The sequence below is a fragment of the Myxine glutinosa genome, chromosome 14, assembly GCF_964187855.1.
Source record: "Myxine glutinosa chromosome 14, kmMyxGlut1.1, whole genome shotgun sequence".
In the NCBI taxonomy this organism is placed as follows: Eukaryota; Metazoa; Chordata; class Myxini; order Myxiniformes; family Myxinidae; genus Myxine; species Myxine glutinosa.
Genome location: NC_136274.1, coordinates 75,328,221 through 75,352,287, shown reverse-complemented (window position 1 = coordinate 75,352,287; position 24,067 = coordinate 75,328,221). Strand labels below are relative to the sequence as shown.

General features: G+C 52.5%; 1 protein-coding gene across 9 annotated transcripts in view; it reads left to right on the top strand.

Annotated features, from left to right (window-relative positions):
• LOC137439922 (uncharacterized) overlaps positions 1-24,067 on the top strand; it is a 206,586-nt gene that overhangs the window by 162,487 nt on the left and 20,032 nt on the right. For 5 of the 9 annotated variants that reach the window (XM_078768267.1, XM_078768266.1, XM_068136173.2 and 2 more), the window contains 4 exons: positions 5,505-5,621; positions 15,752-15,812; positions 20,103-20,234; positions 21,143-21,263. In XM_078768267.1, coding sequence (XP_078624393.1) covers positions 5,505-5,621; positions 15,752-15,812; positions 20,103-20,234; positions 21,143-21,263 — 431 coding nt within the window. The remainder of the gene's footprint in view (positions 1-5,504; positions 5,622-15,751; positions 15,813-20,102; positions 20,235-21,142; positions 21,264-24,067) is intronic. The other 4 variants (XM_078768274.1, XM_078768270.1, XM_078768271.1 and 1 more) reach the window with 1 other exon arrangement.

Sequence of the window (24,067 nt, the reverse complement as noted above, 5' to 3'; positions counted from 1 at the left end):
CCAAAAGCCCCTGAAGACCCTGAAGACCCAAAAGGCCCTGAAGACCCCAAAGACACAAAATATTCCAACGACCCAAAATACCCTTAAAGGCCCAGAGTATCCAAAAGACCCAGAAGACCCAAATGGCCCTGAACACCCAAAAACACCATGAATACCCAAAAGACCCTGAAGACCCAAAAGACACCGAAATGGTCAAAGATGCCTATCCCCCTGAAACGACGTGTGGTGAGGCGTGCTGTGGTGAGGCGTGCACGCCGAGTCACGTTAGTTTGAACGTTAAGATACTCCTGATGGCAGTCTTCAGTGTATTTGGGTTAAACACATTGTAACGGTTCCATTGAGCCGGTCAGAGGGTGCAGCCAGAAGAGGCAGCTTAGAGGAAATCGGCAATTAATCACCACAATACACCACCACCAAGCTGTATCTCATGCCAACCCAGGCTTTCTGCCTCCATTTCCATCTCGGATGCAGAAGGCCCACACACGTGTTTAATGGTGAGTGCACGTGTTAAGGACCTAATGCATGTGTTTCTCTCGGCCATGCAAACCGATTCTGCTGGCCTAAAATGCACTTCGTCTGGAGAGGGATGGGATGTGGTGGCGGAAGATGGGCGGTCATGGCATTACATTGATGTCATCATTTCATGGCAGTTGTGAGAGTAGATCAGGCCTCTTGGCTATCTTCTGCCCTATGGGACAGAAGATGGGTTGGAGGATTGAGAGAAATTGCAAGAAGCACATCCTTTAGTTGAATGCGTCAATCGATCTACTTGCACATGCAGGTCGCCCCGAAATCATAGCTTGAGATGGTGTGGTCGTTAGATTGGTTTGTTTGTTCACGTATGAACAATATCCACTGTCTTTACACATTCGCACGTGCCAGGTGTGTGTGTCCTGCTAAGAAGGAGATTCCACAGAATGAAACAACCCAACATTTTACCATCTTTTCCAAATCAAATTGGTAATAACTCAGAAAATGGCGACTCGGGGCACCCGAACACGATGGTTGTTGAAAAGTTTCCGCTTCCCAGCAAAGAAAAACCAATGATTGTTTGGAAGTTGTTGATCGAGTGAGAACACTTGTTGATGAGTTGACAGGGGATGTAATTATTCCTTTGTTGTTATTTACCCCAAATTTCAGATGAATCGTTTCATAATGCACTTATTTGTTGTGTCGTTTCTTTACACCAGAATTCACAGCTTTCTCTTCCGGTTGCAGGCCTACCTCCAGGATTCACGGACTCTTGACACTCTTAACATTCTTGTCACTCTTATCGACATTTTTGTAATTCCTAATTGCTGCAACCCTAAAGATTTTCACCAGAAGATGCCTCTCCTTGTTTTCAATTCCCACATATTCTTCCAAGCGGAGAATGACGATTGTTTGGCGCACGGCGCCCTCTGCTGGTGCAGGATCATACTCTGTTTAACGTTTCCAGGCATTCCCAGTGAGGATTTGTTTCTATTTTACAAATCTCCCTTTCATTTGTGAGCATTTCATTTTCCCAGCAGAATGATACATTTTTGAGCTGGATTGTCTGGGTTCGATTCCTGACCAGACGATAAACTCGGATTGGGGCTTCACAGACAGAGGGCGTTGCATAGCAGCAGTGCACCATCCCTCAGAGGACAAGCTGGGTGTCCCATCTGCTTGCATTGCTTGGTATATGTTAAAGATCCCATGGTGTATTTGGGGAATAGTAGGCATGTTATCACCAATATCCTGATTTAACTGTAAATTCCTGGGTTTGCGTTCCCATTGGGTCTTGTCGGTCCAATAACACAAAGTCAATTTTCTGTTGTCTCACTCGCTCACCTCTGCCCCTAAACACCAATACTATAAATGACTCCTCCTCTGCTAAAAGAATATCCCTTCACTTCAATTACCTTCTTGCTGCGTTGCAATTGTAGTAGCCTGGTGTTGGCATAGCGGTTAGGGTGTCGGCTTGGGATCCCAGGATCCTGGGTTCGTTGGCATAGCGGTTAGGGTGCCGGCTTGGGATCCTAGGATCCTGGGTTCGTTGGCATAGCGGTTAGGGTGTCGGCTTGGGATCCTAGGATCCTAGGTTCGTTGGCATAGCGGTTAAGGTGCCGGCTTGGGATCCTAGGACCTGGGTTCGTTGGCATAGCGGTTAGGGTGTCGGCTTGGGATCCCAGGATCCTGGGTTCGTTGGTTTAGCGGTTAGGGTGCCGGCTTGGGATCCTAGGATCCTGGGTTCGTTGGCATAGCGGTTAGGGTGCCGGCTTGGGATACTAGGATCCTGGGTTCGTTGGCATAGCAGTTAGGGTGTCGGCTTGGGATCCTAGGATCCTGGGTTCGTTGGCATAGCGGTTAGGGTGTCGGCTTGGGATCCGAGGATCCTGGGTTCGTTGGCATAGCGGTTAAGGTGTCGGCTTGAGATCCGAGGATCCTGGGTTCGTTGGCATAGCGGTTAAGGTGTCGGCTTGGGATCCGAGGATGCTGGGTTCGTTGGCATAGTGGTTAGGGTGTCGGCTTGGGATCCGAGGATCCCGGGTTCGTTGGCATAGCGGTTATGGTGTCGGCTTGGGATCCTAGGATCCTGGGTTCGTTGGCATAGCGGTTAATGTGTCGGCTTGAGATGCGAGGATCCTGGGTTCGTTGGCATAGCAGTTAAGGTGTCGGCTTGGGATCCGATGATGCTGGGTTCGTTGGCATAGTGGTTAGGGTGTCGGCTTGGGATCCTAGGATCCTGGGTTCATTGGAATAGCGGTTAGGGTGTCTGCTTGGGATCCTAAGGGTTCAAATCCTGGTTGATTGCAGAATTAATGCCAGGGGAGTTGACTCAGCCTGTCGGGGTCGGCAAATTGAGTACCAGCTCACGGTAATTCCCTGTGTGTCACAAGAGGTGATTAACAGGGTTGGCGGCAGGATGGGCATCCGGCCATAAAACATTGCTTCAAAAAGGGGACCACGGTGCCCAAAAAAGGCCAACCCCTACTCTGCGGGGGGGAAATGGCCTCTGAAGGTGGTTCTTCTGCGTTGCAATTGTACCTTCTCCTGCCCAAATCACCTTCAGTCAAATGTCAGACCTGACAAGCTGGTTCTTGGAAGACTTGGACTTTCCTGGCTGACCTCATATAATAGTAATAACTACAGTGCTTTTGTCTTCATGAAGATTAAAACGATCGGCCTCCGCAAACAGAATGCCATAAATTCTTATGAAAATCACATCTGTGAGTGCAAAGGTCATCCATTAAAATAAATAAATTTCTATGCATGTAATGTAAAAGAAAGAAAAAGAAAACCTCTTCAAATAAACTTGCAGCTCTGGCTTAAGGTGGACACCTTCGCTCTTCGCAGATGCTTCTTCTCTTCTCACAGGTTTTGACTCTTCTCATATTATAAAGTCAGAGACGACAATTGAAAATTATTTTCGTCCAACTATCCGCACTTTCCCCATGTGTCTCATCAAGGCCAAACAGTCGATTCCTCTTTTTACAAAGAGCTGATACTCCAGTTCTCCCGCCCTTTGGGTGAGGAATAGATCTGTGTAATATTGTTATGAATTTGGTAATGCAACATCTAGAGCTAGGTAGATCTGAATAGGTAGGTATTCGGCTGTCGTGACAGGGACTCTACATGTAATAAGTTATTGATGTTCAGGCGGTTGTCGGGGTAAGATGTATGAGTGTGGATCTACCTGGAGATTCGAGTGTTAAATAGTGAGGGATTAAAGGTAACGCCCCTGTGAGTATCACCTAGTAATCAAACCTTTGTCCTTTATGGCACTGCAAACCACATAAACATTAGTTAGGTCCTTAGCGCAACATTAAATAATCCCCTTTCCCTGACAAGGACTTCGTATTAAATTGACAGGAAACCAGGTCAAAAACACCGCCACGATTGGCCGCCACCGTGTACACCTCCAAAGGCCTACAAACCTGGCCGGCACGTGTTATGCCAGGACCGCAGGGTCGCGTAACGGGGGAGATGTCAGGAGTCGCGGGAGGCTTTGATTGGCTGAGGAGTGCGCAATGTGACGTCATCGGCCACCAATATAGGCGACGGTCGGACGCCATTTCGTGGCAGACGCAGGCAGGCACCAGAGAGTTGAGCGGTGGTGGAGAGTTGGAGAGGACACGCCATTCCCGTCGCAGTTGAGTTGAGTTCGTGGCAGGCACTGGCAGTCGCAGGAGACACACGAGAGCACACCCAGTTGGCACTGAGCAGTTCGTTGGCACTTGGCTGCCAGCACTCCCGCGTCGTCGAGTCGAGTGGAGTTGAAAGGAGTCCTTCCTGTCCCTGGTCAAGTGGAGCCGCTGGCCTGCGTCGGACGCGTGGTGCTTGGAGCGAGGGGCCTCGTGGTGTGCGATCGGGCCGGAAGGAGCGGTGCTGGACACCAACAATACAAGACGACAAAGACAGATAAGCCCGATCTCCGCGTATATTTTGAACGACGGGACGTGTTATTTTCGTGATTAATCTCCCTCGTTTGTGTTTGCTGTCAGTCGTGTGGGGACGTCCCGATTTAGGTTTATTAGAATTATTAGATTTACCGGCGGGCTTTTTCACTGGCTTTACTTTTCCTAATAAACCCTTATATTACTTTTTGTACATAATATCTGAACGCAGTTTTCCTGGGTGTTTGATTTTAATAGATAAGGTTGCGGAGCCTTCGCTGCGGCCCGCCATTCCGCGCGTTGGTGTTGAACTTGAGTCCGCCATTGAGTGTTCGCCTCGGGAGTTAAAGTCTCGCAAATCGGTCATCCGTAACTGTGGTGTTAACCACGGTTACGCGACAATATGAAAGCTAAATATTTTGAAATATTACTTACACAAGGCAGGTTACCAAGATGGTTGCCATGGCTACACAATTCAGCCAATCACCGCCGTGATCTATTAGGGTTGAGATAATGTCATGAGGAATATATATCTGCAGTATGAAAGCTAAATGTTTAACGGTTTTTGAAATATCGTGCACACAAAAGTACGTGGACAGATCATCGGTCGGTCGGACGGAGTGCATTTTTTGTCCCCCATCTCCAACTTTGCCGGGGAATGGGGAACAAAACACTCTTTCCTTGCTTCAGTGTACTGGTGAGCCACAGTCAAACTACTGGGTTGGTGTTGGTTCGCGGTTAGGGTGCGGCTTGGGATCCTAGGATCCTGTGTTCGTTGGCTTAGCGGTTAGGGTCCGGCTTGGGATCATAGGATCCTGGGTACAAATCCCGGTCGATCGCTGAATTAACGCCAAGGGGGTTGACTCAGCCTGTCATCCTTCCGAGGTTGGCAAATTGAGTACCAGTTCACTGGTAATTCCCTGTGTGTCGCAAGAGGCGACTAACAGGGTTGGCGGCAGGATGGGCATCCGGCCATAAAACATTGCTTCAAAAAGGGGACCATGGTTCCCGAAAAAGGCCAACCCACCGCTCTGCAGGGAAAAATGGCCTCTAAAGGTGGTTCGTTTTCTTCAATATGGCTACCCTCGTCCCCCTCCACCCTTCTTGTAAATGTAATATCTGCATTTACTTGTATCACTGCAGACCATCGTCCAGACAGCAGCAGCGGTTCTGTGAAGAGATCAGGCCTGGCTGGACCACGAGATGAGGCCTCGAATAGCCGTGCATCAAGTGTGATCAAAGACCATTCATTGAAAAATGGTAAGGGAAGTCAGTCTCTCCTCTCCTGATAAGGAAAAGTGCATTCCTCACCCCTTTACCTCCCCCATCATTCCTCCCTCTGCCCCTCACCCAACCACCCCATTCCTTCTTTGCTTGAATGTGTTGGAGTAGCTCAGTTATCTTTATATAACTTGTTCTAATAATTTTGTCACTTTAGTGCAAAGATATGCAAACATTTCATGCACCCCAGGTTTTCTCTTTTTCACTAACTCGTTCGTATACCTGAGATTTTTCACCAAGTCCGTGTCCACTTCTGACAATGGCGGCGAAAAACAGTTTAAATACCGACAGGTTGCCTGAAATATCCGATAAAATTTCACCAAGCTTCTTCCTGGAAACTCTCATCCGATCATACAGGATGTCGAAAAGACATAAAAGTACGCTCAGCCCCTGAAATACTGTACTGACCAGGTGTACTTCGTCCCACTTCAGTATGATTTTTTTTTTCTTTCCTTCGAATCCTGTTTTTTCCCTTGCAAATGGAGGAAGAATTCCAGTAACCACTCCTCCACTCCACTCCTCCACTCCTCTATTCCTTCACTCCTCTATTCCTCCACTCCTCCACTCCTCTATTCCTTCACTCCTCTACTCCTCTACTCTACTCCCCCACTCCTCGACTCCTCTACTCTACTCCCCTACTCTACTCCCCCACTCCTCGACTCCTCCACGCTTCTACTCCTCCACTCCTCCACTCCTCCACTCCTCTATTCCTCCACTCCTCTACTCCTCTACTCTACTCCCCCACTCCTCTACTCCTCGACTCTACTCCCCCACTCCCCCACTCCTCCACTCCTCCATTCCTCCACTCCTCTACTCCTCCACGCTTCTACTCCTCCACTCTATTCCTCCACTCCTCTACTCCTCTACTCTACTCCCCCACTCCTCTACTCCTCGACTCTACTCCTCCACTCTGCTACTCCTCTACTCTACTCCCCCACTCCTCCACTCCTCTACTCATCCACTCCTCTACTCCTCCACTCCGCTACTCCCCTACTCCTCTACTCCTCCACTCCTCTATTCCTCTACTCCTCCACTCCTCTACTCCTCTACTCCCCCACTCCTCTACTCCTCTACTCTACTCGCCCATTCCCCCACTCCTCCACTCCTCTACTCCTCCATGCCACCACTCCTCAACTCCTCTACTCCTCCACTCCGCTACTCCTCTACTCCTCCACTCCGCTACTCCTCTACTCCTCCACTCCCCCACTCCTCTACTCCTCTACTCTACTCCCCCACTCCCCCACTCCTCTACTCCTCTACTCTACTCCCCCACTCCCCCACTCCCCCACTCCCGCACTCCCCCACTCCCCCACTCCCGCACTCCTCTACTCCTCCACTCCTCTACTCCTCTATTCTGCTACTTCTCTACTACTCTACTCCTCTACCCCTCTACTCCTCAACTCCTCTGCTCCTCTACTCCTCCATTCCTCCACTCCTCTACTCCTCTACTCCTCCACTCCACTACTCCTCTACTCCTCTACTCCTCCACTCCTCTACTCTACTCCCCCACTCCTCCACTCCTCTACTCATATACTCATCCACTCCTCTACTCCTCTATTCCTCTACTCCTCTATTCCTCTACTCCTCCATTCCTCCACTCCTCTACTCCTGTACTCCTCCACTCCGCTACTCCTCTACCCCTCTACTCCTCCACTCCTCTACTCCTCTATTCCTCTACCCCTCTACTCCTCCACTCTACTCCTCCACTCCACTACTCCTCTACTCCTCTACTCCTCCACTCCTCTACTCTACTCCCCCACTCCTCCACTCCTCTACTCATATACTCATCCACTCCTCTACTCCTCTATTCCTCTACTCCTCCACTCCTCGACTCCTCCACTCTTCTACTCCGCTGCTCCTCTACTCCCCCACCCCTCCACTCCTCTACTCCCCTACTCCTCCACTCCTCTACTCCTCTACTCCTCCACTCCTCCACTCCTCTATTCCTCTACCCCTCTACTTCTCTACTCCTCCACTCCACTACTCCTCTACTCCTCCAATCCTCTACTCCTCCACTCCTCTACTCCTCTACTCCCCCACTCCTCTACTCCTCTACTCTACTCCCCCACTCCCCCACTCCTCCAATCCTCTACTCCTCCACTCCGCCACTCCACTACTCCTCTACTCCTCCACCCCACTACTCCTCTACTCCTCCACTCCTCTACTCCTCTATTCCACTACCCCTCTACTCCTCCACTCCTCCACTCCTCTACTCCTCCACTCCTCCACTCCCCCACTCCTCCACTCCTCTATTCCTCCACTCCTCCACTCCTCTATTCCTCCACTCCTCTACTCCTCTACTCCTCCACTCCCCTACTCCTCTACTCCTCCACTCCTCTGCTCCGCTACTCCTCCACTCCTCCACTCCCCCACTCCTCCACTTCTCTCCTCCCCCACTCCTCTGCTCCTCTCCTCCCCCACTCCGCTACTCCTCTACTCCTCCACTCCTTTACTCCTCCACTCCACCACTCCTCTACTCCTCCACTCCACTACTCCTCTACTCCTCCACTCCTCTACTCCTCTATTCCACTACCCCTCTACTCCTCCACTCCTCTACTCCTCTACTCCTCCACTCCTCTACTCCTCTGCTCTACTCCCCCACTCCCCCACTCCCCCACTCCTCCACTCCTCTATTCCTCCACTCCTCTACTCCTCTATTCCACTACCCCTCTACTCCTCCACTCCTCTACTCCTCTACTCCTCCACTCCTCTACTCCTCTGCTCTACTCCCCCACTCCCCCACTCCCCCACTCCTCCACTCCTCTATTCCTCCACTCCTCTACTCCTCTATACCTCCACTCCTCTGCTCCTCTACTCCTCTCCTCCCCCACTGTTCTGCTCCTCGCCTCCCCCACTCCACTACTCCTCTACTCCTCCACCCCACTACTCCTCCACCCCACTAGTCCTCCACTCCTTTACTCCTCCACTCCTCCATGCCTCTTCTCCTCCACTCCCCCACTCCTCCACTCATCTATTCCTCCACTCCTCCACTCCTCTATTCCTCCACTGCACTACTCCTCTACTCCTCTATACCTCCACTCCTCTGCTCCTCTACTCCTCTCCTCCCCCACTCCTCTGCTCCTCTCCTCCCCCCACTCCTCCACTCCTCCACTCCCCTACTCCACTGCGCTACTCCTCCACTCCCCCACTCCTCCACTCATCTACTCCTCCACTCCTCCACTCCTCTATTCCTCCACTCCTCCACTCCTCTATTCCTCCACTGCACTACTCCTCTACTCCTCTACTCCTCCACTCCTTTACTCCTCCACTCCTCCATGCCTCTTCTCCTCCACTCCCCCACTCCTCCACTCATCTACTCCTCCACTCCTCTATTCCTCCACTCCTCCACTCCTCTACTCCTCCACTCCGCTACTCCTCCACTCCTCCACTCATCTACTCCTCCACTCCTCCACTCCTCTATTCCTCCACTCCTCTATTCCTCCACTCCACTACTCCTCTACTCCTCCACTCCCCCACTCCTTTACTCCTCCATGCCTCTTCTCCTCCACTCCCCCACTCCTCTACTCCTCTACTCCTCCACTCCTTTACTCCTCCACTCCTCCATGCCTCTTCTCCTCCACTCCTCCACTCCTCCACTCCTCTACTCCTCTATTCCACTACCCCTCTACTCCTCCACTCCGCCACTCCACTACCCCTCTACTCCTCCACTCCTCTACTCCTCTGCTCTACTCTACTCCCCCACTCCTCTACTCCTCTGCCCTACTCTACTCCCCCACTCCTCCACTCCGCTACTCCTCCACTCCCCCATTCCTCCACTCATCTACTCCTCCACTCCTCTATTCCTCTATTCCTCCACTCCTCCACTCCTCTATTCCTCCACTCCTCTCCTCCTCTACTCCTCCACTCCTCTCCTCCTCTACTCCTCCACTCCTCTACTCCTCCACTCCGCTACTCCTCCACTCCCCCACTCCTCCACTTCTCTCCTCCCCCACTCCTCTGCTCCTCTCCTCCCCCACTCCGCTACTCCTCTACTCCTCCACTCCTTTACTCCTCCACTCCTCTACTCCGCTACTCCTCCACTCCTCTACTCCTCTATTCCACTACCCCTCTACTCCTCCACTCCGCCACTCTACCCCTCTACTCCTCCACTCCTCTACTCCTCTGCTCTACTCCCCCACTCCTCCACTCCTCTACTCCTCCACTCCTCTACTCCTCCACCCCGCTAGTCCTCCACTCCTCTACTCCTCTATACCTCCACCCCTCTGCTCCTCTACTCCTCTCCTCCCCCACTCCTCTGCTCCTCTCCTCCCCCCACTCCTCCACTCCTCTACTCCACTCCGCTACTCCTCCACTCCCCCACTCCTCCACTCCTCTATTCCTCCACTCCTCCACTCCTCTATTCCTCCACTCCTCCACTCCTCTATTCCTCCACTGCACTACTCCTCTACTCCTCCACTCCCCCACTCCTTTACTCCTCCACTCCTCCATGCCTCTTCTCCTCCACTCCTCCACTCCTCTACTCCTCCACTCCTTTACTCCTCCACTCCTCCATGCCTCTTCTCCTCCACTCCCCCACTCCCCCACTCCTCCACTCATCTACTCCTCCACTCCTCTATTCCTCCACTCCTCCACTCCTCTACTCCTCCACTCTGCTACTCCTCCACTCCCCCACTCATCTACTCCTCCACTCCTCCACTCCTCTATTCCTCCACTCCTCTATTCCTCCACTCCCCCACTCTTTTACTCCTCCACTCCTCCATGCCTCTTCTCCTCCACTCCTCTACTCCTCTACTCCTCCACTCCTTTACTCCTCCACTCCTCCATGCCTCTTCTCCTCCACTCCTCCACTCCTCCACCCCACTAGTCCTCCACTCCTCTACTCCTCTATACCTCCACTCCTCTGCTCCTCTACTCCTCTCCTCCCCCACTCCTCTGCTCCTCTCCTCCCCCCACTCCTCCACTCCTCCACTCCTCTACTCCACTCCGCTACTCCTCCACTCCCCCACTCCTCCACTCATCTACTCCTCCACTCCTCCACTCCTCTATTCCTCCACTCCTCCACTCCTCTATTCCTCCACTGCACTACTCCTCTACTCCTCCACTCCCCCACTCCTTTACTCCTCCACTCCTCCATGCCTCTTCTCCTCCACTCCTCCACTCCTCTACTCCTCTACTCCTCCACTCCTTTACTCCTCCACTCCTCCATGCCTCTTCTCCTCCACTCCCCCACTCCTCCACTCATCTACTCCTCCACTCCTCTATTCCTCCACTCCTCCACTCCTCTACTCCTCCACTCCGCTACTCCTCCACTCCCCCACTCCTCCACTCATCTACTCCTCCACTCCTCCACTCCTCTATTCCTCCACTCCTCTATTCCTCCACTCCACTACTCCTCTACTCCTCCACTCCCCCACTCTTTTACTCCTCCACTCCTCCATGCCTCTTCTCCTCCACTCCCCCACTCCTCTACTCCTCTACTCCTCCACTCCTTTACTCCTCCACTCCTCCATGCCTCTTCTCCTCCACTCCTCCACTCCTCTACTCCTCTACTCCTCCGCCTACCTCCCCAGGGTGGTTGGCCTCCATTTTTAGAAATTCCAAGAGCATCATTTAAACATGATCATATACTGCACTGTTTTGGATGCGGAGAGATAGTTTGTCAATGTGTACTTTGTAGATGGATTTTCTCCATACTGCTCCGCCAGGTTTATGTATTCGGAGTTAAATTTGTAAATTGATTAAGAGTACAGTGTGGCGGACACAAAAGCCCACTGGCGTGGTGACATCATTCCGCGCACCAAGTGGGCGGTGGCCACGCCCGAGGGGTAGGCGTGGCCTCATGATATACACCGGGCGCGCAGCCTGGAGCGCGCCAGTGTTACAGTGAGCTCCTGAAATAAAGACGCTTATAAGTTACCGCTTGTCCGCTTCCTCCTTGCTCGCAAGCAGCGTGCGTAACGCCACGCTTTACTGGTGACCCCCTCGACGTTGGATCTGCCGGAGCGATCCTTCCACACGCGACGCCATTGCCATGGCCAATTCATCAAACTTCCCGAATTTTGGGAGGCTCAGGCCGAAGTCTGGTTCGTCCAGGCCGAAGCCCAATTTCAGCTTCGGCGCCTCACCGGCGATGACACGCGCTATTACCACGTCGTCGCCTCCCTCGGGCCCGGCACGGCCGCTCGAGTTGTGTCCGTCCTTCGCCACCCACCGGACGGCCACAAGTACGAGGCACTCAAGCGGCTACTCCTAGCCACGTTCGGCCTCACGGACGACGCACGGGCCGACCGCCTCCTGGATCTCCCCGAGCTCGGTGACACGCGCCCGTCGGTCCGAATGGACCATATGCTGTCACTGTTGGGCGACGAAGCCCCCGGTTCTCTATTCCGGCGCTTTTCCGTCGCCAACTTCCAGCGCAGGTTCGCCTCGCGTTGGCCGGGACCGGGCTAACGGAACCCCGGGCATTGGCGGCCGAGGCGGACAAGTACTTCGCCGCTTCGGACACGCGGGCGAGAGTCGGCGTGGCCGTCACGGCCCTCGTGGCTGATGCTGCTAATGCTGCTGATGCTGCTAATGCTGCTGATGCTGCTGATCCACAGCATCAGCTTATACAGCATACGCAGCATGCTGATACGCACCTCGTGACCGCCGCCACGCCCCGCCCACTGCCGCGGCGAAAACCGCCACCGCGGGGAAACCCGCCAACTCCACCGGCCTGGCGGAGCCAGCCGCGCTCCTCCAGCTCCACCACCTGGTGCTGGTTCCACGCCAAGTTCGGCCACGAAGCTCGGCAGTGTCATCCGCCATGCTCCTTCAACAGGTCGGGAAACGCCCGGGCCGGCGCTCAATAGTGGCGATGAGTGCCGGCCGTTCGAGCAGCCTGCTGTTCATAACGGACACCTTCTCCGGGCGCCGTTACCTGTGCGACACGGGAGCGCAGATGAGTGTCGTTCCCGCCGGCACGTCAGACAAGCACGCCGCGGGTGGGGGCCCCGCGCTGCTTGCCGCGAACGGGACGCCCATCCGTACGTACGGAAAACGCTGCCTCTCTCTGCGGTTCGGAGGGCAGGTTTTCCGATGGACGTTCGTCACCGCCGACGTGCCCATGGCACTGCTTGGCGCGGACTTCCTGTGCGCTAATGGGCTCCTGGTCGACGTCAAGTGCAGACGTCTTGTCCAGGCCGAGACGTTCAGCTCACTCGCTTGTGCGTTGCCCAGCTCGGCGAGCAGCTCAACGAGCGGCTTGCCAAGCGGCTTGCCGAACGGTTCGGTTCCGGCCACGTTGGTCTGTACGCTTCCGGCAGCGGACGCATTCACCCGCCTCCTCGCCGGCTTCCCGGCCCTCACGCGGCCCACCTTCTCGGCGGGGGCCGTCAAGCACGGGGTGGCCCATCACATCCCCACCGTCGGGCCACCGGTCTACGCCCGGGCACGCCGCCTCGAGCCGACGAAGCTGGCTGTGGCAAAAGCGGCGTTTGCTACCCTGGAGCGACTCGGCATCGTTCGGCGCTCAGAGAGCGCTTGGGCGTCGCCGCTGCACATCGTGCCGAAGCCCGGCGGGGGATGGCGACCGTGCGGGGACTATCGCCGTCTCAATGACGCCACCACTCCCGACCGCTACCCCGTCCCCCACATTCAGGACTTTTCCGCCCGTTTAGCGGGCATGTCCTTCTTCTCGAAGGTGGACCTCATACGCGGCTACCATCAGGTCCCCGTCAGGCCGGAGGACGTCCCGAAGACGGCGGTCATCATGCCATTCGGACTCTTCGAGTTCCTGCGGATGCCCTTCGGTCTGAAGAATGCGGCTCAGGCGTTCCAGCGACTGATGGACAGCGTCCTGTGCGACTTGGATTTTGTCTACGTCTACCTGGACGATATCCTCGTCGCCAGCGCGTCCCGCGATGAGCACCTACGCCACCTCCACACGCTCTTCGAGCGCCTGGGCCAGCATGGCCTGATTGTGAACCCCGCAAAGTGCCGGTTCGGCGCCGCCGTAATCGATTTTCTGGGGCACCATGTCACCAAGCACGGAGCCGTCCCCCTGCCGGCCAAGGTGGAGGTGGTGAAGGGGTTTCCGCGCCCTCTCGGCCGTGTCCGAGTACACGTCGGACATCCAGCACGTCGCGGGGAAGGACAACCCGGTGGCGGATTGCCTTTCCCGGGCCGTCGCCCACGCAGTCCACCTCGGCATCGACTATGCCCGGATGGCAGCGGACCAGGCCGCTGACCCCGACGTCCAGGCCTTGCGGACCGCCGTCACGGGCCTCCGTGTCACCGAGGTGCCGTTCGACGGCGCGGGCGCGGCCCTCTTGTGCGACGTCTCCCTCGGGCGTCCTCGCCCCATCGTGCCCGCGGGCTGGCAGCGCCAGGTGTTTGACGCCATCCACGGCCGGCCTGTCCCACCCGGGCGCGAGGACCTCCCAAAGGCTGATCGCCGACAAGTTCGTCTGGCATGGCCTCCGGAAGGCCGTCCGCGGCTGGGCCAGGACGTGCCTCGCGTGCCAGCGCGCCAAGGTGCACCGGCACACCCAGGCCCCGTTGGCCCCGTTCACGGTGCTGGAACGCCGGTTTGACCACGTCCACGTGGACCTGGTGGGACCTCTGCCCCCCTCGCGGGGTTTCACCTACGTCCTCACCATGGTGGACCGCACCACCCGGTGGCCGGAGGCCGTGCCCTTGGCGTCGACAACGGCGGCCGATGTCGCGCAGGCTTTCATCGCCACCTGGGTCGCCCGGTTCGGCGCCCCCTCAGACATCTCGTCCGACCGCGGCCCCCAGTTCACCTCGGAGCTCTGGGGGGCGGTCGCGCAGGGGGCTCGGGGTCCGGCTGCACCGAACCACGGCCTACCACCCCCAGGCTAACGGCCTGTGTGAGCGATTTCACCGCTCATTGAAGGCCGCGCTCCGGGCCACCCTCCGCGACGGCGGCTGGGTCGACAGGCTCCCCTGGGTCCTGCTGGGCCTCCGGACGGCGCCCAAGGAGGACCTGCGCGCATCCGCGGCGGAGCTGGTCTTCGGGCAACCGCTGCGGGTGCCGGGTGAGTTCCTCCCCGACTCCACGGCACCATGGTCCGCGGCACAGCAGCGCTCCGCTCTGCAAGAGACCGCCCAGAGGTTCGCCCCGGTGCCAACGGCATGCCACGGGCACCCACCGACGCACGTCGCCCCGGAGCTTCGCACGGCGGAGTACGTCTTCGTCCGCCACGATGCCCACCGGACACCACTGCGGCCCCCGTACGACGGGATTTTCCGCGTGCTGGAGACCGGGGCGAAGCACTTCACCCTGGACATCGGCGGTACTCCTGACCGCGTTTCGGTGGACCGCCTCAAGCCGGCCCACCTCGACGTGGACCATCCACCGCCAGTGGCCCGACCCCCACGTCGGGGCCGCCCCCCTGCGGGCGGACCCCCGGCACCGCCCAGCCCCGCCGCCACGCCGCCCCCCGGTCCTGCACCCATCCCAGGGGCAGCCAGGGGCATCCCACCTGGCATCCCTGCACCCCGGACGCCGCCGATCGCCGGGGGGCGCTTCGGCCGGGTCATTCGTCTGCCCTGCAAACTGGCCCTCCAGGTGCGCGGGAATTCTGGGGGGGCGCGTGTGGCGGACACAAAAGCCCACTGGCGTGGTGACATCATTCCGCGCACCAAGTGGGCGGTGGCCACGCCCGAGGGGTAGGCGTGGCCTCATGATATACACCGGGCGCGCAGCCCGGAGCGCGCCAGTGTTACAGTGAGCTCCTGAAATAAAGACGCTTATAAGTTACCGCTTGTCCGCTTCCTCCTTGCTCGCAAGCAGCGCGCGTAACGCCGCGCTTTAACAGTATACTTTAGAGGAGCAGCATATCAGCTTCCCAGAATGCAACTGGCCTGTCAGGATTGCCTGTTGAAACATGGTTTCATGAACAGCTTTTGGCACGTTGGGGTCCATTACACTCTGGTTTGCATCCACTGTCTGTGGCTCCATGACTTCATCGGACATGAATGATCGTTTTAAGGCCATTTTTCCCCGCCGGAGTGGGGGTTAGCCTTACGGGGCCCCATGACAATCATGGTTCCCTGTTATTCATCAGACAGATGCGTGTTAATGTTTAGCTATTCCCCTCTCACTCTTGCTTACCTGCATTCCCTTTCCTAAACTGTCTTGTAAGAAGGTTCGACAACACAAACACACAATCAAGTGCCGGTGGCTTCTGGCAAGAAAGTTGGCAGGTATGGCTGTTGTTTTTCTTTTTCTTTTTTATATCGTTATCATGTGATGAATGAATGATCGTTTTAAGGTCATTTTCCATGCTAGAGTGGGGGTTAGCCTTGCGGGCCCCATGACGATCATGGTTCCCTGTTTGAGGCAATGTTTTTATGGCCGGATGCCCTTCCTGACGCCAACCCTTAGTCGCCTCTTACGATGCGCAGGGATACGGTGTACCTATTCTAAACCGGGGTACACACCGGAAACCGGGGTACACACCGGAAACGTTATCATGTGATGTATGTCTTTAATACAAAAGAAAACTTTTCTGGAGTAATCAAATCTCAATATTCTCAATGAGAGTTTATTTCAACATTGGGCTTTCAAACACACATACATACATACACACATCCACACATACACACACATACATACATACACACATACACATACATACACACATACACACACATACACACACACACACACACACACACACACACACACACACACACACACACACACACACACACATACACACACATACACGCACATACACGCACATACACACACACACACACACACACATACACACACTTATACACATATACGCATATATACATCGACACACACACACACACACACACACACACACACACACACATACACACACATACACGCACATACACACACACACACACACACATACACACACTTATACACATATACGCATATATACATCGACACACACACACACACACACACACACACACACACACACACACACACACATATACACACACATACATACATACATACATACACACGCCCATACACATGCCCAAATGGACACACTTACACACACATGCATACACACACATATACACACACATACACATACATACATACATACATACATACATACATACACACGCCCATACACACGCCCAAATAGACACACGTACACACACACACGCATGCACACAAATACAAACTAGAACATCACTCGGTAGAGCGCTAACCTCCGCCAGGGTAAACAGTTTACATGTTGTATCCATTGATAGGCCGGATCTGGATCTGGACCTGAACCAAAATTTAATCAATTTGTTCGTGTCGCCGACCCAACCCATCAACAAGTTTTGTTATACTTTGTCCACAACTTATTGAAATATCGTGCTGTATATCGTTTGTGGCTGTTTCACTCAATGGCGAAGAATGACCTGAAAAATATATACATTTTCAGGTCTAGATCCGGATCTTCACCAAAATCGAATGAATTTGTCCCAGTCACACACCCAACTTGTCTAGTCACACACCCAACTTGTCTAGTCACACACCCAACTTGTCTAGTCACACACCCAACTTGTCTAGTCACACACCCAACTTGTCTAGTCACACACCCAACTTGTCTAGTCACACACCCAACTTGTCTAGTCACACACCCAACCTATCGAGTCACACACCCAACCTGTAGTCACACACCCAACCTGTAGTCACACACCCAACCTGTAGTCACACACCCAACCTGTCTAGTCACACACCCAACCTGTCTAGTCACACACCCAACCTGCCTAGTCACACACCCAACTTGTCTAGTCACACACCCAACTTGTCTAGTCACACACCCAACTTGTCTAGTCACACACCCAACCTGCCTAGTCACACACCCAACCTGCCTAGTCACACACCCAACTTGTCTAGTCACACACCCAACTTGTCTAGTCACACACCCAAATTGTCTAGTCACACACCCAACTTGTCTAGTCACACACCCAACTTGTCTAGTCACACACCCAACTTGTCTAGTCACACACCCAACTTGTCTAGTTACACATCCAACCTATCGAGTCACACACCCAACCTGTAGTCACACACCCAACCTGTAGTCACACACCCAACCTGTAGTCACACACCCAACCTGTAGTCACACACCCAACCTGTCTAGTCACACACCCAACCTGTCTAGTCACACACCCAACCTGCCTAGTCACACACCCAACTTGTCTAGTCACACACCCAACTTGTCTAGTCACACACCCAACTTGTCTAGTGACACACCCAACCTGCCTAGTCACACACCCAACCTGCCTAGTCACACACCCAACTTGTCTAGTCACACACCCAACTTGTCTAGTCACACACCCAAATTGTCTAGTCACACACCCAACTTGTCTAGTCACACACCCAACCTGCCTAGTCACACACCCAACCTGCCTAGTCACACACCCAACTTGTCTAGTCACACACCCAACTTGTCTAGTCACACACCCAACCTGCCTAGTCACACACCCAACCTGCCTAGTCACACACCCAACCTGCCTAGTCACACACCCAACTTGTCTAGTCACACACCCAACTTGTCTAGTCACACACCCAAATTGTCTAGTCACACACCCAACTTGTCTAGTCACACACCCAACTTGTCTAGTCACACACCCAACTTGTCTAGTTACACATCCAACCTATCGAGTCACACACCCAACCTGTAGTCACACACCCAACCTGTAGTCACACACCCAACCTGTCTAGTCACACACCCAACCTGTCTAGTCACACACCCAACCTGTCTAGTCACACACCCAACCTGTCTAGTCACACACCCAACTGGCCTAGTCACACACCCAACCTGCCTAGTCACACACCCAACCTGCCTAGTCACACACCCAACCTGCCTAGTCAGACACCCAACCTGCCTAGTCACACACCCAACCTGCCTAGTCACACACCCAACCTGTCTAGTCACACACCCAACCTGTCTAGTCACACACCCAACCTGTCTAGTCACACACCCAACCTGTCTAGTCACACACCCAACCTGTCTAGTTGCACACCCAACCTGTCTAGTCACACACCCATCTTGTCTAGTCGCACACCCAACCTGTCTAGTCACACACCCAATCTATCTACCAAGTTTCGTCCGAATTCGTCCATAACTTTTTGAGATATCCTGCTCAGAGACAGACAGGGGTGAAAACATAACCTCCGTCCACCTTAGGTGACCGAGGTAATCACTGCAAAGTAATCCATAGTAATTCTAAAGTTACTTCACAAATTCATTACCCGGTGCTGCTGTATTGCACTTTTTGTCTGGATCTGGGATGAATTGTGGAAAGTGCTGCAGGACACTTGGAATGTCCAATCTCGGCCCAGCTATAAACCGTCATCCCAGTGATGTATGGTGATGCATCCTCGAGCATCCCAGTGATGTATGGTGATGCATCCTCGAGCATCCCAGTGATGTATGGTGATGCATCCTCGAGCATCCCAGTGATGTATGGTGGCGCATCCTCGAGCATCCCAGTGATATATGGTGATGCATCCTTGAGCATCCCAGTGATATATGGTGATGCATCGTTGAGCATCCCAGTGATGTATGGTGATGCATCCTCGAGCATCCCAGTGATGTATGGTGGCGCATCCTCGAGCATCCCAGTGATATATGGTGATGCATCCTTGAGCATCCCAGTGATATATGGTGATGCATCCTCGAGCATCCCAGTGATGTATGGTGATGCATCGTTGAGCATCCCAGTGATGTATGGTGATGCATCCTCGAGCATCCCAGTGATGTATGGTGATGCATCCTCGAGCATCCCAGTGATGTATGGTGATGCATCGTTGAGCATCCCAGTGATATATGGTGATGCATCCTCGAGCATCCCAGTGATGTATGGTGATGCATCGTTGAGCATCCCAGTGATGTATGGTGGCGCATCCTCGAGCATCCCAGTGATGTATGGTGATGCATCCTCGAGCATCCCAGTGATATATGGTGATGCATCCTTGAGCATCCCAGTGATATATGGTGATGCATCCTCGAGCATCCCAGTGATGTATGGTGATGCATCGTTGAGCATCCCAGTGATGTATGGTGATGCATCCTCGAGCATCCCAGTGATGTATGGTGATGCATCCTCGAGCATCCCAGTGATTTATGTTCATTATTTTTGAAGTTTATGAATTATTAATGATCAGATTATATTTGTCTATGTTGCAGTTTGTTATGTAATTTGTATGGACATAATAATGTAATTATAATATTATTATATAATTGTATGTAATTATATAATTTTGTATTGTATGCTCACCGCAACATGCCTTGGTGAGCGGTGAGCAACCCCTAAATATTATACGATTTGCATAATATTTTACGTGTGTGATTTCTACAATAAGTGGAACCACTTTGAATGGTAAGACCATCATTTTGATGTGTTTGAAATTTTACCCCTATTTTAGTGCCACCCTTGTGTGCATGTGCATGTGTTTTACATTTATTTTCTGTTCTCGACTCTCTCCTTGCCCATCACCCGTAGCATATTTGACCGTGAAGATGTGACGCCGAAGCGCAGAGACGTATTATTGCCACGGACTCTGTCGACCCCACGGAGCTCTGGTAACCAAGCACGCCAAGCACTGGTGGAGAGACTGGAGCGGGAGAGCGGCGGGTGAGCTTTATCCTGATCCAGACAGACAGTTTTGTAACGGTTTTCATGTTTTCCTTTACCAGGCTTCTCTTTTTAATATAACAATTACCATAACAATCCTCGAAAGTGTCATTCCCACCTCCATCGCTCTGGTTCACGTTTTATTTCTGTCGGGTATAATTTTAGCCGGGCTGTCACTGCCGATGGTTTAAAAATTCTGGAATCTCTTGGACATTGAACCACATTTGGAGGCCATTTTTTCCCCGCAGAGCAGGGATTGGCGTTTTTTGGGCACCGTGATCCCCTTTTTTGAAGCAATGTTTTATGGCCGGATGCCCTTCCTGCCACCAGCCCTGTTAGTCGCCTCTTGCGACACACAGGGAATCACCAGTGAACTGGTGGAAGGAATTTGCCGACCTCGGAAGGATGACAGGCTCAGTCAACCCCCCTGGCGTTAATTCAGTGATCGACCGGGATTCGAACCCAGGATCCTAGGATCCCAAGCCGCACCCTAACCGCTAAGCCAACACCAGGCTCAATCCCTTGGACATTGAATGGATCAAATCCCATGGTTTTAGCCACTCGTACCAGGGTACTCAGCACTTCATGGGATTTGAAATGTTTATTCTTGCCTTTAGATTTGCTTTCCATTTCTGACTTGTTCCTCTTTGAATTTATCGTGTTTGTAAAGAGTGGATTGTTTCTTCTTCTTCTTCTTCTTCTTGTTCTTCTTCTTCTTCTTTTTCCTATCTTGCAAATGCCAGCAAAAGATGAAGCTGCTTTAAAGGTCATCGTGTTGAAGGGTTCAAAATGCATGATGAGAAGTTGGACACTTTTATTCCGGATGGTTCGAACCATTCCATCTTTCCGGAATGAAAATTGGGTCCAGGGGTGCTGAACACGAATGGCATCTCTCTTCCCGTTTCCAGGAAACCAAAGGGTCCATCTGTGGTGAAGGTACAGAGGGCAGCGAGCTTTGGTGTACCCAACGCCAGCACCATCAAGCAGATGTTGCTCGACTGGTGCCGTGCCAAGACCCGTGGTTACCAGGTTATTTTGCATCACATGCTCTCGACTCGTACGATAGCTCTAGTTTGTATAAACAGTTATAATAATAACAATAATAATTATTATATCCGTTATTCATCCAAATGGACTCAAAACACCGATGCTTAGAATTATTGTTATTGGTGAAGCACCTTGTATGAAATAGAACCTCTGTCTGAATGCATGTCCTTGGAAGATGAACATGTACCTTATAATAACCCCAATAGTCATTTGATTTAAGAGCGCACACCTTTTGGTCTTTTTGAAGAAGATTATTCATTGGAACACACAAGGGTGGGCGGGGCTTATTCGGACGTTTCCTTTTTCACCGCCGAGCAACCAATGAGCCTTCCCACCCGATTCACCTGTTTCATTTTGTGTTATTTTATTTTCATTGTCAAACACCTGCTACAAATGTAAAAGGATTTTCACAAAAATAGTCATGAATCGAGGCCAGGGTTCAGCATTTGTTTCTATGCAGCGAGGCGATTCAGAAGCTTGTGGGTTTATTCAATGTGTCGGCCTTTTCCTTGGATAACTCGCTTCTCGTGCGTTGTACAAGGTCGCTGCATTTACCGAAAACATCAAAGGTGGACAGAAGTTATGTTTTTACCCCTGTCTGACTTAGTTTGTCTGTCTGTCAGGAGTATATCTCAAAACTTTATGGACAGATTTGGACCAAACTTGGTGGACAGGTTAGGTGTGTGACAAGGACAAATTGATTCGATTTTGGTTCTGGTCTATCATTGGGATTATCATCATCATCGTCGACGAAAACGAAAGATTGGGAGACAAAACGTAAACTGTTCTACCTGTCGGATGTATGCACTCCACCAAGTACCTTCTAGTTTGTCTCACCCCGAAGGTGATGTGAGACTATTGCATACAGAGAGACAAACACACACGTACACACGCACACACACACACACACACACACACACACACAGACAGACAGAGGGAGACAGAGAGAGACACAGTGAGACAGAGGGAGAGAGGCAGACAAATACAGAGAGAGACAGACAGACAGAGAGAGACACAGTGAGACAGAGGGAGAGAGAGAGAGACAGAGACAGAGAGAGAGAGAGAGAGAGAGACACAGAGACAGAGAGACAGAGTCTATATATTTTCACCTTAAAAATGGTTTTCTCTACAACTGCTTGTCCAATCGATGCGAAACATTATACACTAGCGGGGTCACCCGTGGGAATCCCACGGGCATGGATGTGTGTGACATTTCGACATATTGAGTTATATGCTGCACATTCATTTTTACAAAATGGTTACTGGCAAGTCATCAGATCCAGAAATGGTGTGAATTTAGTTATTTCACATAATATGTGACCCCTCACTCCTCTCCACCTGACACTCTCCTCTCTCCACCTAGCACTCCTCTCCTCTCCAAACCCTCACATCCCTCTCCTTTCCAATCCCTCACCTCTCCAATCCCTCACACTCCTCTCCTCTCCAATCCTTCACACGCCTCTCCAATCGCGCCTCACACTCCTCTCCAATCGCGCCTCACACTCCTCTCCAATCGCGCCTCACACTCCTCTCCAATCGTGCCTCACACTCCTCTCCAATCGTGCCTCACACTCCCCTCCAATCACTCCTCTCCAATCGTGCCTCACACTCCTCTCCAATCACGCCTCACACTCCTCTCCAATCGTGCCTCACACTCCTCTCCAATCGCGCCTCACACTCCTCTCCAATCGCTCCTCACTCGCCTCTCCAATCGGCTTTCCCCGTCTCGTTTCTCTCCTTTTTCTCCCGTCTCGTTCTTTTTCTTGCTCCAAATCGGCCCGTCGGAATCGGAAATCGGCCCGTCTCGCCCGTCGGCCCGTCGGAATCGGAAATCGGCCCGTCTTGCTTTTGTGCTTGTGCGTAAATAAATTGTGTTCATGACACCATTTCTGGTGTTGGGCTAGCGGCTAGGGTGCCGGCTTAGGATCCTGGGTTCGAATCTCGGTCGATCGCCGAATTAATGCCAGGGGGGTTGACTCAGCCTGTCATCCTTCCGAGGTCGGCTAATTGAGTACCAGTTCACTGGTAATTCCCTGTTTGTCGTTGAAGGCGGCAAAAAGGGTTGGCGTCAGGAAGGGCATCCGGCCGTAAAACATTGCTTCAAAAAGGGGACAAAAAAACAACAACTACCACGGTCCCCGAAAAGGCCAACCCCCGCTTTGCGGGGAAAAATGGCCTCTAAACGGTGGTTTTTACACCATTTCTGGATCTGATGACTTGCCAGTAACCATTTTGTAAAAATGAATGTGCAGCATCTAACTCAATATGTCGAAATGTCACACACATCCATGCCCGTGGGATTCCCACGGGTGACCCCGCAAGTTTGCATTGACGTTCGTCGATGGACTCGTTCGCCCGTCTCATTCGTTTTCTTGCTGCATCCTGTTCAAGTCTGCGTTCTTCATCGATCGTCTCATTCATTTTGGAAATAGAAGTTTCCACGCAGCGCATGAATTGTCACGATCCTCAAGAGGAATTTGTCTCGTAATCATCAAATGATAAATGGCAAGTAAATTATATTGTGGAAAATTAAAGATTTCAAATAAACCTATTTAAAGTGTATTCGCACATAACTAATTTTAAAAAACGAAGAAATATCTCTCGGTAATTTCCTGAAACATATTTTACTTCCGGCTAATAATGTTGAATTAAATAAAAACGAAGAAATATATGTCGGCATCATTGTTGACGTTTTTGTGACGACTGTCATCAAACGAAAAAGTAATATATCTTAACGGAAAAGCAAAAGCGAATTTTTAATATATATCGACACGTTGCCGTCGGTG